At 45.9% G+C, this 12,100-nt stretch overlaps 1 protein-coding gene across 8 annotated transcripts; it reads left to right on the top strand.

The window, feature by feature from the left end:
* The first annotated feature begins 659 nt into the window (after positions 1-659).
* On the top strand, positions 660-10,835 carry LOC118221102 (zinc finger and BTB domain-containing protein 18-like). Of its 8 annotated transcripts, XM_035405816.1 has the most exons (3): positions 3,130-3,207; positions 3,240-3,393; positions 6,435-10,835. In XM_035405816.1, exons 1-3 carry the CDS (start codon positions 3,130-3,132, stop codon positions 7,928-7,930), a joined length of 1,728 nt encoding a protein of 575 aa, XP_035261707.1. In that variant the 3' UTR covers positions 7,931-10,835. The 8 variants fall into 8 exon arrangements, with proteins under 8 accessions (XP_035261713.1, XP_035261710.1, XP_035261708.1 ...); XM_035405822.1 differs by lacking the exons at positions 3,130-3,207; positions 3,240-3,393 and adding an exon at positions 660-1,101; XM_035405819.1 differs by lacking the exons at positions 3,130-3,207; positions 3,240-3,393 and adding an exon at positions 896-1,025.
* The last annotated feature ends 1,265 nt before the right edge of the window (positions 10,836-12,100 follow it).

Here is a 12,100-nt window from a genome sequence, read left to right as displayed (position 1 = left end):
TCAGAATGCTTTACAGTAAAGGGTTTCTCACCCATCAATCATAAATTCAACATGAAAAAAATAAATTAAAATTCAGTATCACAATCTTCGTAGAAAATTGTCGTTTTCAATCTTCTTGCATTGGATTCCCCCATGTCCACATCTGAAAATGGTTTGCGCATGGCACATTGTACGTTTAAAGAACCATTGCACTCTCGATGTTGTCGTGCAACAACTAAACCCAGTAAATTTGCATCTTATCAGCAAACAGATAACACAAATGCAAATTGAAAGTACTAATGGAAAGTACAGTCAATTAATTCGTAGGACTAGATATAGTTTTAAAAAATTAAACCATCCTACAAGCTTAAAGCGCATTCAGCAAACCAATACTTTTAAATCATTGTGAAATGACTAACTTCTAAAACCATAATCAAAATATCGACATCTCATCGTTTACTTATCCAGATTGTTTCAAAATGAAAGGCATTGTCATGCCTCATTCCTCCCGGTCCCTTCGCTGTATTCTGCGCTCCCGGTGCGTTCCTTAATAATTCTGCAAGAAAAGTTAGTCAATGCACCTGTTCTTCTTCTCCCTTTAAAACGCAAGACTACACTTCCCATAAAACACTGCGCTGTCTCGCTCGTTCCGTGCTCTGCGCCCAGTGTCTGCGCCAGTCTGTTCGAGGAACAAGCTCACTTGTCTTTTTTCTGCCTTCTCACTGTTGCCTGGTGTCAACCTACGCGGAGAACTGACATCCCTCCGCCTCCTTCCCCCAGCGGCCGTTTTCAATTTGCTTCGGCTTTTCTTATCGTCGACTCTATTGGCTTCTGTGGTGCCAGTCAGACGCTTTCCTTTCGCTCACTGGAGTTCAGCAGCAACAGCTCGGGAACATCTGGCTACTGCAGCTCGCCTACTCGCCTGTTCGCACCGTCTTCCTGCAACCGCAGGTTGTTACGGAGTGCTGTTGAAAGTCAATCTACTTCTTTTTTCCCCCCCTGAGAGGATTTTGACGGCGCTGATCGGAAGAAACGGGACCTTGTGTGTAAGTAGACTAGACTACATTTTATACGGACGTGCTTTCCACAGGAGAGCAGTGACGGAGTGGGTTGCAGGGAGAGGTAGGTTATAAGACGGAGAAAAAAGTAGTGCTGTACAAGCGAGTTTCCCTTAGGCTATATAAAATAGTTGCAATGAGTAGTTGGTGTTTTACGGTCATGTGAATGTGTCAAGGCGAAGCAGCAAGGCCCTTAAAGAGCCCACAATATTCTTACTGCTGCTTGGTTGGTTACTTTTTTATGTTTTCTCCAGGGGAGAAGATTGTAGTCGTATTATTTTTCAAGTCTTTTCTCTTTATTTGTCTCTGTCGGTGTGTGTGTATGTTAGTATTATATGCTATAGTATAGTTCTAATGTAGAACAAGGTGGGAGGTGAAACTGGGACTGAATTGCAGGAGAGAAATGGCAATGTGCAAGATGTGATGTTTAGGGAAGTAGTCTACATTTGTTTGTTTGTTTGTTTGTTTGTTTGTTTGTTTGTTTGTTTAAACACAACGCGTTATTTAGAAAAAAAGTACTTTGGTTCTCGTGACTGTTCAAAGCGTTGCCCACTACAGTCATTTCTAGTATTTAAAAGTAATTATCTAAACCGCTCGCGACATTGAATGTTCCAGCGATAGAGTTTATGGACATACTTTTCATTTTTAGCAAGTTTGTTTTTGTATCAGTGCGTAGCCTATTCTGTAGCAAACCTTTCAAATTAGACAGCAACTCATTGTGTTCCGAAAGTTATCGTACCTACACAAGATACAAGTTCGCTTGTTGCCGTTTAATCCGAGGCAAGTTTATGCACTCTGGCTGATATACAGTTGAGGAAGTTCAATTGATATTTGTTTGTTAATGTTCCCCTCCATTGAAAGATGCTGACTAGTTTTCATATTTTTGTAGATTGTTAGCGCGCCGTAGCTTAGACCGTTATTTTACCATGTAATTTGTGTTTTTGAAGCATCTCATCTCTGAAGGGTAGAGCGGAAGTAGACCAGAAATGAAAGCGATGTCGAGTATAAAAACATGTCAACTCGCATGTATGGTCAGGTCATATATACATGTTTAACAGTAAGCTATCCCTCGAAAAACTGCGTCGGAACGTCCGCGCACCCTGCCATTTCGGTTAATGAATTGAACTGTACAAGAGCTGGCGGTTTGGACAGCACGTTCGCTTTTAATTTCCTGGGAACCGCGTCTTGGTTAAACTCGCTGTTTGGTTGTTCCTGTAGTTTAATGCCGTCTATATTTGGTCTTATGACAATAAAATGAGTTGAGAAGGGAAAGGGTCATATTCGAGAGTAAAGCATTTGAGTCGCGCGTGGGTAATCGGGGTCGTAATAAGCTTTAGTTGTTCCATCAAGGAATTTTTTGCTTTTGTGTAGAATCCTTCTCATGAGCTCAATATGATTGTTCCAATTGTTCTTCATTATATTCCCCCCATCCCCGTCCCCCCCACTACAAGTTGTGCAAAGGGGTTAGTGAAATGAATGACGGCTCTGGCGAGGGCACTGAACCAGAAAGAAGTCGAAAACAATATCAGCTGCGTGGATCTGTCAGTTGCAAATGCGCGGCGCCTGCTATTGTTTACGGCTCCTAGGAGGGACACCCAGTGAGAAATAATACATAGAAACAAAAATCTCCTCCTGCAAAAAAAAAAAAAAAAAAAGTAGTTTAGAAAGGTGCTGTATCGTTTTCTTCCTCATGGATCTATTTTCCAAAGTTGTTTTTACTTGGGAATTAAATGTAAGGAGAAGGGATTGGGGGGGGGGGGGGGACTTGGCCAGCTTTAGACAAGCACCTCGCTGGCTGTACGCCCCCCCCCCCAACCTCCACCCCCCTTTTTTTCTAAAAAGGAGAGAAAGAAACAAAGTTGTGTGGAAGAGAGGGGCTGGTGGCAGAGAGGAGAAGAGCAGCATATGGCGGTAAAAGGAGCACAGCTGGAGGTAGCATTTCCATCTGAACATGATGTCAGAGCAGCTGACAGGCTGCCACCCCCCACCCCCACTCTCACACACACACCCCCCACTCCCCCCCCCCCCCGAAGTCTTTTATTCTAACACACAGACCAGGAGTCTGTGTGTGTGCGTGTGTGTGTGCGTGCGCATGGATGTGTATGAGGGGTTTCAGTCCCTCCAACGTCTTCTCCACATTTGCGTCTGTGTCTGCCAGTCAGATCGTCTCTCTCTCTCTCTCTCTCTCTTTCTCCCTCTCTTTCTCTCTCTCTCTCTCTCTCCCTAATTCGGGCAAAGGGACAGCAGCTGTCTTTGGTGCTGCTAAAGGAGGACTTTTATCGCGTGCGGCAGGTACTGTGTGCCGGCGTCTCATACGCAGAGACTCATCTCCTCTCCGCACACATGCTTACGGTCTGTAAGTAACATTTCCAAATGGGACATTAGAGCTTTTTTTTTTTTTTTTTTTTTAATTGTTTTGTTTTATTTAGGTTCTTTTTTTTTTGTTTGTTTTGTTTGTTAGTTAGTTTGTTTAGTTTTTGGCTTCCAGTTCAGGAAGGCAGATGAAATTTGTCAACAGGACGAACGTTATCCGCAGTAGTCCTTTCGTTTGGGATCTTTGCAGGCAGTTTGGCAGCTGTGACTTACTGTAAATTTCAGTACATTTATACACAGGTATTTCGGGGAAAAATGTGGCAAAATATTAATGAGAAGTTACATTTTGAATCTTTCCCGAAGTGTATTCGTCTGTTTTGAAGCTTTGTGAATGATGTCTTTTTAGATTTATCCTGGTTGGTTGTATGTATGCGGTATTGTATACTGGTGGAACATTTGTTTATATTAGAAAATTAACAAAAAAATAAGTGTAACTTTTGACACTTGTCCTGTGGCAGTTGAAGAAGAGGCACAGTGCTATTTTCTGCCAGTATACTTCCACTCCAAGAGTACATGCAGGGACTGGGGTTTTATGGCTTTTCCAAGGGTTCAAAAAAAAAAAACCCGTTCCAATTTTGAAACCCTTTAAAAAAAAAAAAAAAATTTCCAATGAATTTTATTTGAAGTCAGTTTTGAAAGTACTGTTCCGTTTTCCTTTTTCCTTGAATACTTTTTTCTCTTCCCCCCCCCCCCTCCGGCTGTGACTAATTTAGCACTCGCAGGTTTGAGCTGCCTGAATTGGCCAGACAGCTGTAATCGCAGTCCTCCCAGTCTTAATCTCTTTATCTGAGCTGCAGCTGCCATACGGCCCCAGTCAGCTGGATCAGATGTTTGTAAGCCGCCTCCTTCGCCCCGCTCCGTCCTCCCTGCCTCCTAATTTGATCGGCGCTACCTTGTGAGCTGTGTGTGTGTGCGCGCGCTCCACTCTCCTCTTTATTTTTAGGCCATCTTAAGGATTAGGATCGGTGTGGACTACAAGGCACTTAAAGTGATTGTATTGTAAATCTGTTGCGCGTCTTCTTTGGGGAGACATGTGTAGTTCCTTGAAAGATGGGGTTGGGGGGGCGGGCGGGGGGCGGTAAGTGGGCGTGGGGGGCATGGGTGGGTTGGTTGGGGGCGGGGGGGCGTGCTGAGGAGGTGATCAGTTGTACGCCTTTAAGCCGTTTCGCACTGAAGGAAATCCGAAGCTCTGGAAAGAGGGTCTCCCTCAGCGCGCCGATCAGACTAGTGTAAGAAAAAGCGTTTTTTTTTTTGTTTGTTTTTTTTTGTTTTTTTGCGAACGGAGAGAAAGATGGCGAGGCTGCCGTCTCTGTGGGGAACAGGTGTGCTCTCTTCTTTCAGATTCCGGGACAGTCTCTGCCGATGTGGTGAAATTGTCGATTTTGTTCTTTTTTTTTTTAGAATTAGCATTGACTATGAGAGCATAGCGGGAGTGAGTGTTGGCTGGCGGTTTTTCGTTTTTTTAAACCCCCACGTTCCAATTTTCAGTTCCTGTATTCTTTACTTACCTGCATGTGTATGCGTGTGATTTTTTCCGTATTGATCAAGAACTCGGGATCTTTCTGAAGACGGAGTGTCTCTGGGGCCCGCAGCGTTTGGCTTTATTGCTGTCAGCTGTCTTGCGTGTGAAAAGCTCTTGATGTGCGTCCGCCTTCGTTTGAGACAGTTAGGGTCTGGGGGAAAAAAAAAAGCAGTTTTAGTGAAAAATCGGTGAAAATAAACTCTGTTGCCTGCCTGCAGTAGGGCCTGTGGGGGGGGGGGGGTGTACGTACCGGGCGGGGGTGGGGGGGGGATGGAGGGGTGAGGGGTTGGGGGCGCAGCGGAAAAGCCTGTTACCTAAGCGAGTCGCGGTGTGGCTAAAGCGGGTTATTTTAAAAATACACGCGGCCGCAGCGCTGTGTGGGAAAAGCAGGGTGGCGTGGCGCTAGCGCGCGGCGTTAGCGGTCTGCGTTTGAGGAAGCTCTCCGTCCGCCTCCCACTGCAGCCTCCCCCAGGGATGAAGCGTCTCAGCGATGCTTCTACTGGAGCATCCCCCCCCCCCATTCATTTTGTCATTTAAAAAAAAAAAAAGTTTAATGCTTTGTTAGTAAGGGAAAATATGTCGGTATTATTTTTAAAAATTATTATCCATCTGAAATGCAGGCCCTAAAATAGAGGTAGATTATGTGTTTTTAGATGAGTGTTGTGATGTATTCTTTTTCTGCTAAAAGTGCTCTCTCATTGAATCATGCCAAACAAAACAAAAATGGAAATGCAGCTAATTTTTTAGAAAAACAAAAATGATTATTATTTTGTAAATGGGGGGCTGTGGGTGAAGTAAGTTGGTGGACTGCGCGATGCCGCCTGTTCATTCAGATTAATCCTTGAGAACTGGAGCCGTCCGTTTCCAGCCTTCTGGAAATGCGTGTTAGTTCTGGCTGGCGCTCAGATTGAGCGAGTGACCCGGCTCGTGTGAGGGAACCGGCACAGTGAGGGAACGCGCTGAAGAGGGAGCAATCGGGCGTCTACGGCCCGACGCACACCTGCCCGCCCGACCCACACACCTGCCCAACACTCCACTCTTCTGCGCTCTCTCCATTTACCCACAATCCCTTAGCTTCCACACTTTCCGTCTCACACACTGTCTGTTGTTTTGTTTGTTAAATGCGCATTTAATGTGTGTTGTATGCATGTTGAAGACGGGTTTGTGTGTTGGATACGTACTGAATGCGTGGTTGTGTGTTGTATGCGTGTTGAATGCCTGTTATGTGTGTGTTCTAGGCATGTAAATTTTTTGGATTGTATTCCATACTGTTACAAGACCAGTTGCCCACAATGGGCAAAAAAAATAGCCAGCTGCACTGTAGGGACCTGCCAGGAGACTAGAGATGCAAATGAGTTTATGGCTGATGCTGCTGCAGGGCATCAGTATGATCTTTATGTCCGTATGAAGTAAAGTAAATACGTGGCGTAATTGAGCTGTGTGTGAGTGAAGCTGTGAGCGGGGACGCTAACGCTAACGCGCCGGGCCTGTGTGTGTTGCAGGTTATGTAGACAGCATGGAGTTTCCGGACCACAGCAGACATTTGCTCCAGTGTCTGAGGGAGCAGAGGCACCAGGGCTTCCTGTGCGACTCCACGGTGCTGGTGGGCGACGCCCAGTTCCGCGCGCACCGCGCCGTGCTGGCCTCCTGCAGCATGTACTTCCACCTCTTCTACAAGGACCAGCTGGACAAGCGGGACGTGGTGCAGCTGAACAGCGACATCGTGACGGCGCCCGCCTTCGCCCTGCTGCTGGAGTTCATGTACGAGGGCCGGCTGCAGTTCGAGGCGCTGCCCGTGGAGGACGTGCTGGCCGCCGCCAGCTACCTGCACATGTACGACATCGTCAAGGTGTGCAAGAAGCGGCTGAAGAGGGAGGCGGGGGTGGGCGGGGCCAAGCGGGAGGACGACTCCTCCGGGCCCGGGAGCCCCTCCGAGGCCAGCGCGGGGCACCCCGTCTCCGGGGACCTGCTGCCTAGCGACGAGGACGAGGAGGCGAACGGCAGGCGGGGGTCCCCGGTAGGGAACGGGGCGTGGGAGGCGGAGCTGGGGGCGGGGCTGGGGGCGGGGAAAGCGGAGATCGGCAGGAGCCCCTGCAGCTCGGCCGGCTCCGTCTCCCGGAGGGCGTCGGCCGACGCGGACTGCGTCCTGGACCTGTCCGTCAAGTCCGGATCGGTGGGCGGGGCCGGGGAGGCCACGCCCACCAACCCGTACCTCTGCGGGGGGTCGACGCCCGGCCTGGCGCAGGTGAAGGTGGAGAGGGACACGGGGTCGGACGACGAGGGCCTGGGGGGGCGGGACTACGACGCGGACCACGACCACGCCCGCAACCACGGCCACGCCCGCAACCACGCCCACCTGGGCCTGTGCGGCGAGCTGGAGCGCGAGGACAAGGCCAGCGAGGACGAGGAGATGCTGAGCCCGGAGAGCGACCGCGCCCAGGCCGACCCGCCGGGGCTGGACGGCGCCCTGCTGCCCTACGTCTCCAACATGCTCGCCGGCGCCCCCCACGGGCAGATCTTCATGTGCCCGCTCTGCAGCAAGGTCTTCCCCAGCCCGCACGTCCTGCAGATCCACCTCAGCTCGCACTTCCGCGAGCAGGAGGGCGCCCGCGCCAAGCCGGCGCCCGACGTCAACGTGCCCACCTGCTCCATCTGCGGCAAGACCTTCTCCTGCATGTACACGCTGAAGCGGCACGAGCGCACACACTCGGGCGAGAAGCCCTACACCTGCGCCACCTGCGGCAAGAGCTTCCAGTACTCGCACAACCTGAGCCGGCACGCCGTGGTGCACACCCGCGAGAAGCCGCACGCCTGCAAGTGGTGCGAGCGCCGCTTCACGCAGTCCGGCGACCTCTACCGCCACATCCGCAAGTTCCACTGCGAGCTGGTCAACTCGCTGTCCGTCTCGGTCAAGAGCGAGGCGGCGGCGGCCGCGCTGGGCCTGCCGCCCGTCAGGGACTGGACCCTGGAGGACAGCTCGCAGGACCTCTGGAAATGACGCGGTGTGAAAATAAAAAAACGGGGCGCAAAAGCAGACTCTTTTTAAATTATGAAAAGACGTTTGAGTTGGGCAGAGAGGTAAGGGAGGTGGGGACAGGGTGGTGGTGTTGGTGGGAAAGGGCGGGAGGGTTTTTTTTATTTTTGTTTTTTTCTAGAATCGGTCACGGTTCTTATACGTCCGTCTCAACCTTGCTGAAACTGCACTTTAGTCTGAAATAAATATTACTACTGATTTTCTTTTTGTGGGGGTGGGTGGGGGGAGGGGGGACTTAATTGGAAATGTATCTGTATATTTCCATTTGGGGTGAGTGGGGAGGGAAATGGTTCAGTTTTTCTCTGGAAACAAATGCAGAGGTAATTTGTGGTTTAGCGTTTTAATTATTTCAGATATCTGGGTCTTTCATGTTTGACTCGTATGGTCAGAAGATTTCACCTCAAGGCTTCTTGTCTCTTTGAAGGAGAAAATTCACTTGTTTCATTTGCAAAGTCTTTCACATCTCAGAAGAAATGCAGTTAAGACACTGAAGAGATATTATTGTAGTACACTAAACGGGTACAGTGAATACATGAACATACGTGCAGTGTGTGTGAGTGGGTTTTTGTGAGTGAGTGTGTGTGCGTGTGTGTGCGTGTGTGTGTAGCGCACTACCGTGGCTGAACAGGATCGGATCTTCTGCTGTGTTTAATGTGGATGTGTTTAACGTGGATGTGGGTTAAGTGGATGTGTTTTAGTGGATGTGGGTTATGTGGTTTTGTGTGAAGACTGGGAAGTGCATAAGGATCAGACACTGAAAGATTCTATTCCATTACTGCACACTAGATACTTTCTAACAATCAGATAGAAAACTATTTACATCCCATGTCACATCCAGAATCCCTTTTCAGGATCATTTTATATCTAATTTTGCCAATAATAATAATAATGATAATAATAGTAATAATGTAATGGTTAACGATAGTACAGTATATTATTATTATTATTATTATTATTATTATTATTATTATTATTAATAAAAATAATTACATATCCCCAGTGACAATAAATGAGCTTTCCTGCTGTGATATCCCCAGGGCTAAAAATACAGAACACAAAGAGGACTTCCGGTTGCAATACATCAACCTGCACAATATCTGAAGTAGAATATTAATTTTAACCGAAATTGTTCAAAGCCTTTACACTTTACACTGACTGTACAAATGCTGTTCAGTCTGTTATATGTTATAAATGTATATTATTACATTTGCAGAACATGTATGAATTGAGTTTAAGATTTTTTTTTTTGTATTTATTGCCATGAAACACATTTTAATTAACTCAGTGTAATGTTATATATATATATATTTCTCTTAGACTTGTCACTAAGAGCTACCTGGAAATGTTCTGTGGGACTGTGAAGATTTTTTCAAATAATTTTCGGTTTGAAGTCAGCGGGTCAGGTGTGACTGTGGGCAAACGGTCCCTCACACCGCTGCCTGTGGTCGGGCTCGAAAACCGACGCCGGTCTCAACGCGATGGGACGTTTTCTCTGCAACGTAAAGGCAAATCACTCCATTCTGGCGATTACGGTTAGTGCGTTTTTACTTGTACCGATTTGGCACTTCCACGCGGCTCTCTCTGAGGGGGAGATGATCTGTTTGCCCGAGCGCCCTGAAGAAGCTCTTTTCATTTCACGTGCATCGGTCTTTCACTGCTGCTGGTGACAAAAAAAAAACAAACAGATTTCCTCGACAGAAAAATCTATGACTTGTGTTCAATCTCAATTAATATATACTGTGTCAATGCTATGAATTCAGTAAAATCGATTCGCACACGTAGACATGAATTTCAGGTTTTTTATTTATTGTTTTTGTTTATAAATTTCAAACGAAATGAACAGCGTGTAGTAACTGCAGTAATGGCGTGCGTAATATCGAGACAGACGAGGACTTGCCACCTCTCGCAGGCTGATGTGCTTCGGCGCAGTGGAATTCTGGGTGCTGGTACGCTTTCTCTCTAAAAGTCTGTGATGTGGTTGGTGTTGACCTGCATCGCTAAGGAGATTGTACACCTTGGCTGAACCGACTCCAGGCAGAGTCTTTCTGGCCTCGGGGGAGGGGGGGAGGGGGGGGGTCCCTGATATCACACCGTACCCCACACAGCGTATGTTGTGGCAGCGCCGGTTCTGAGCGCTGCGTTCGAAGGGTGCCGTTTTGCACAGTAACGGTTTCGCCTTCTTTTGCACTCACGTGAGAAGCTGGAGGAGAATATCACTGAAAAAAAACATTTTTTTTTTTCTTTTTTTGATTTTCTGTTATATTTTTTTCTGTTATCTTAACATGTTTGACCGCCTTAAAACTACTGTAAACCGTGTTAGTTTTTTTTTTTCTTTTTCTTCAGAATGCTGTTTTTTGGAAAAACTAAAATTGTGAACTTAATTGCTGGAATATTTCTTTTCATTTATTATTATTATTATTATTATTATTACGTAGGGGGAAAAGCTGTGAAAATATGACCTGTCAAGCATCTCCAGGTATTTTGGTTACTTGAAAACTATGAATTTCAGTGTAAAAATAAATTTATTATATATAGCCTATATATATAATTGTAGATGTAGGGGAAGTAATGGGGGAATAAGAATGATTTAATAATCTGTTTTAAAAAAAAGGACAATCACTGTCTGAAGAAAAAGCTATTTTTTTAAGGATTTTGCGTTAAATTGTTAATCTCAACGAGGCAATTTTCGGAGTTGTTATTTGGTTGTTTGGATTCAGAATCTCATTTAGCTTTGACAATCATAGTGTTTTTATTTTCTCAAGGGGAGTAATTTATAAGGCTGTTTTAGTTTTGTACTTTTCTGGTGTGCTCTCAGTGAAATTTTTAAATTGTGTGCTTACTGTAATAAATTATGAGAACTTGAAAATTACATTCCTTTGTCAAATGTTTTTGTTTCAGAACTGTCAGTCTTTTTTGGTTGCAGGGGAAATGTAGTTTGAAACTGCAGATTTTTGTATTATTCACAAGATATTTATGAAAGCATGTGCAGTAATTCATTATACGTGCAATACCATAAAATATTAAATTTTGCTTTTAAAAACCCCCAGTTTTTAAAAGAAAAAAAGACAAAAGTTGATGCATTAAAGCTGATTATCTGATGTAAATATATACAAAAAAATTTTTTAAAACTGAATATAAAAATAATTAGCAATATATTGACAGGTCAGAAGCATGTCTAAAACTGACAGTTGAAGTGACACTGAAAAGGTGATGTGCTGATAAGGAGGAGGGGCTGAGGAGACAGTCTCTAAGCCCCTCCCCTCAGTCAGTGGTTTCCACGGTTTCAGGAATCCATGGCATGAAATCTACGTCCCCTTTGGTCTTCGGGCTGATTTTGGAAACGGTCAGGTCTCTGGACTGGCTTTTCTTGCCCATTTAGCCACAGACACCGCAACTATACGCGTTTTTAAAAAAAAAAAACAGCGTCCGCTTGCAGTGGTGTCTTTGCGTTTGTCGACCAGACGAATGCGAGAGTGACAGGGAATTAATGGAGAATGAGTTTCACATCGTTTCTCTCTCCATTTTTGTCAGACTTTCACCCCACGCACTGCTGGGAGAGCCCCGTTTGCTTCTGATCAGGGGGTGAATGAGGGCCTTCTGCCACTCCACTGTGCTCTGTCCTGGTTACTGCTCCTATCTGCTTCAAATGTGTGTCCAAAAACCAAAAGCCTATTTTATTTAACCTCTTTTTTAGTGCATGCAGTTGGTCTGGATTAAAAACTCCTAAGAGGGGCCATGTGACTTTCCACAGACCACTCTTCTTCCAAATCTCTGAGATCCAGATAATTACTACAATAGTAGGATATTCTGTGGGCTTCTAGTGTTGGGCTGTTGACTTTCAGACCCAACATTTCTTATATTCCAGTCACATAAAATGACCTTTAAAAAAAAAACAACAACGTAGCAATACATTTGTAGTTAATTATACTTGCTTACACTGACACAGACTGCACAGGGCTGGCCAAACCCTGGACTCTGAACACTGAAACTGGGTTTAATTTATTCTACATTCAACACTGTGGTTTCAAATCCACTCGTTCCTTAAAGCACCATACCCTTAGTCGCCCCCGTGCACCTGCTATGGTATTCAGCATTATGTTGTAAGTTAGCGTAAGAATTCCTACCATCGGTGAC

Source organism: Anguilla anguilla, chromosome 2 (assembly GCF_013347855.1).
Source record: "Anguilla anguilla isolate fAngAng1 chromosome 2, fAngAng1.pri, whole genome shotgun sequence".
NCBI classification, from domain to species: Eukaryota; Metazoa; Chordata; class Actinopteri; order Anguilliformes; family Anguillidae; genus Anguilla; species Anguilla anguilla.
The sequence above is the reverse complement of the archived record's forward strand: the minus strand, read 5'-3'. Positions and strand labels throughout refer to the sequence as shown.

What these genes read in the sequence shown, in the direction of transcription:
- LOC118221102 (XM_035405816.1), top strand. Translation starts at nt 3,130, where the DNA reads ATGGATGTGTATGAGGGGTTTCAGTCCCTCCAACGTCTTCTCCACATT. An exon ending in TCTGCCAGTCAGATCGTCTC is followed by an intron (nt 3,208 to 3,239) that starts TCTCTCTCTCTC and finishes TCTCCCTCTCTT; the next exon opens with TCTCTCTCTCTCTCTCTCTC. An exon ending in CGCACACATGCTTACGGTCT is followed by an intron (nt 3,394 to 6,434) that starts GTAAGTAACATT and finishes TGTGTGTTGCAG; the next exon opens with GTTATGTAGACAGCATGGAG.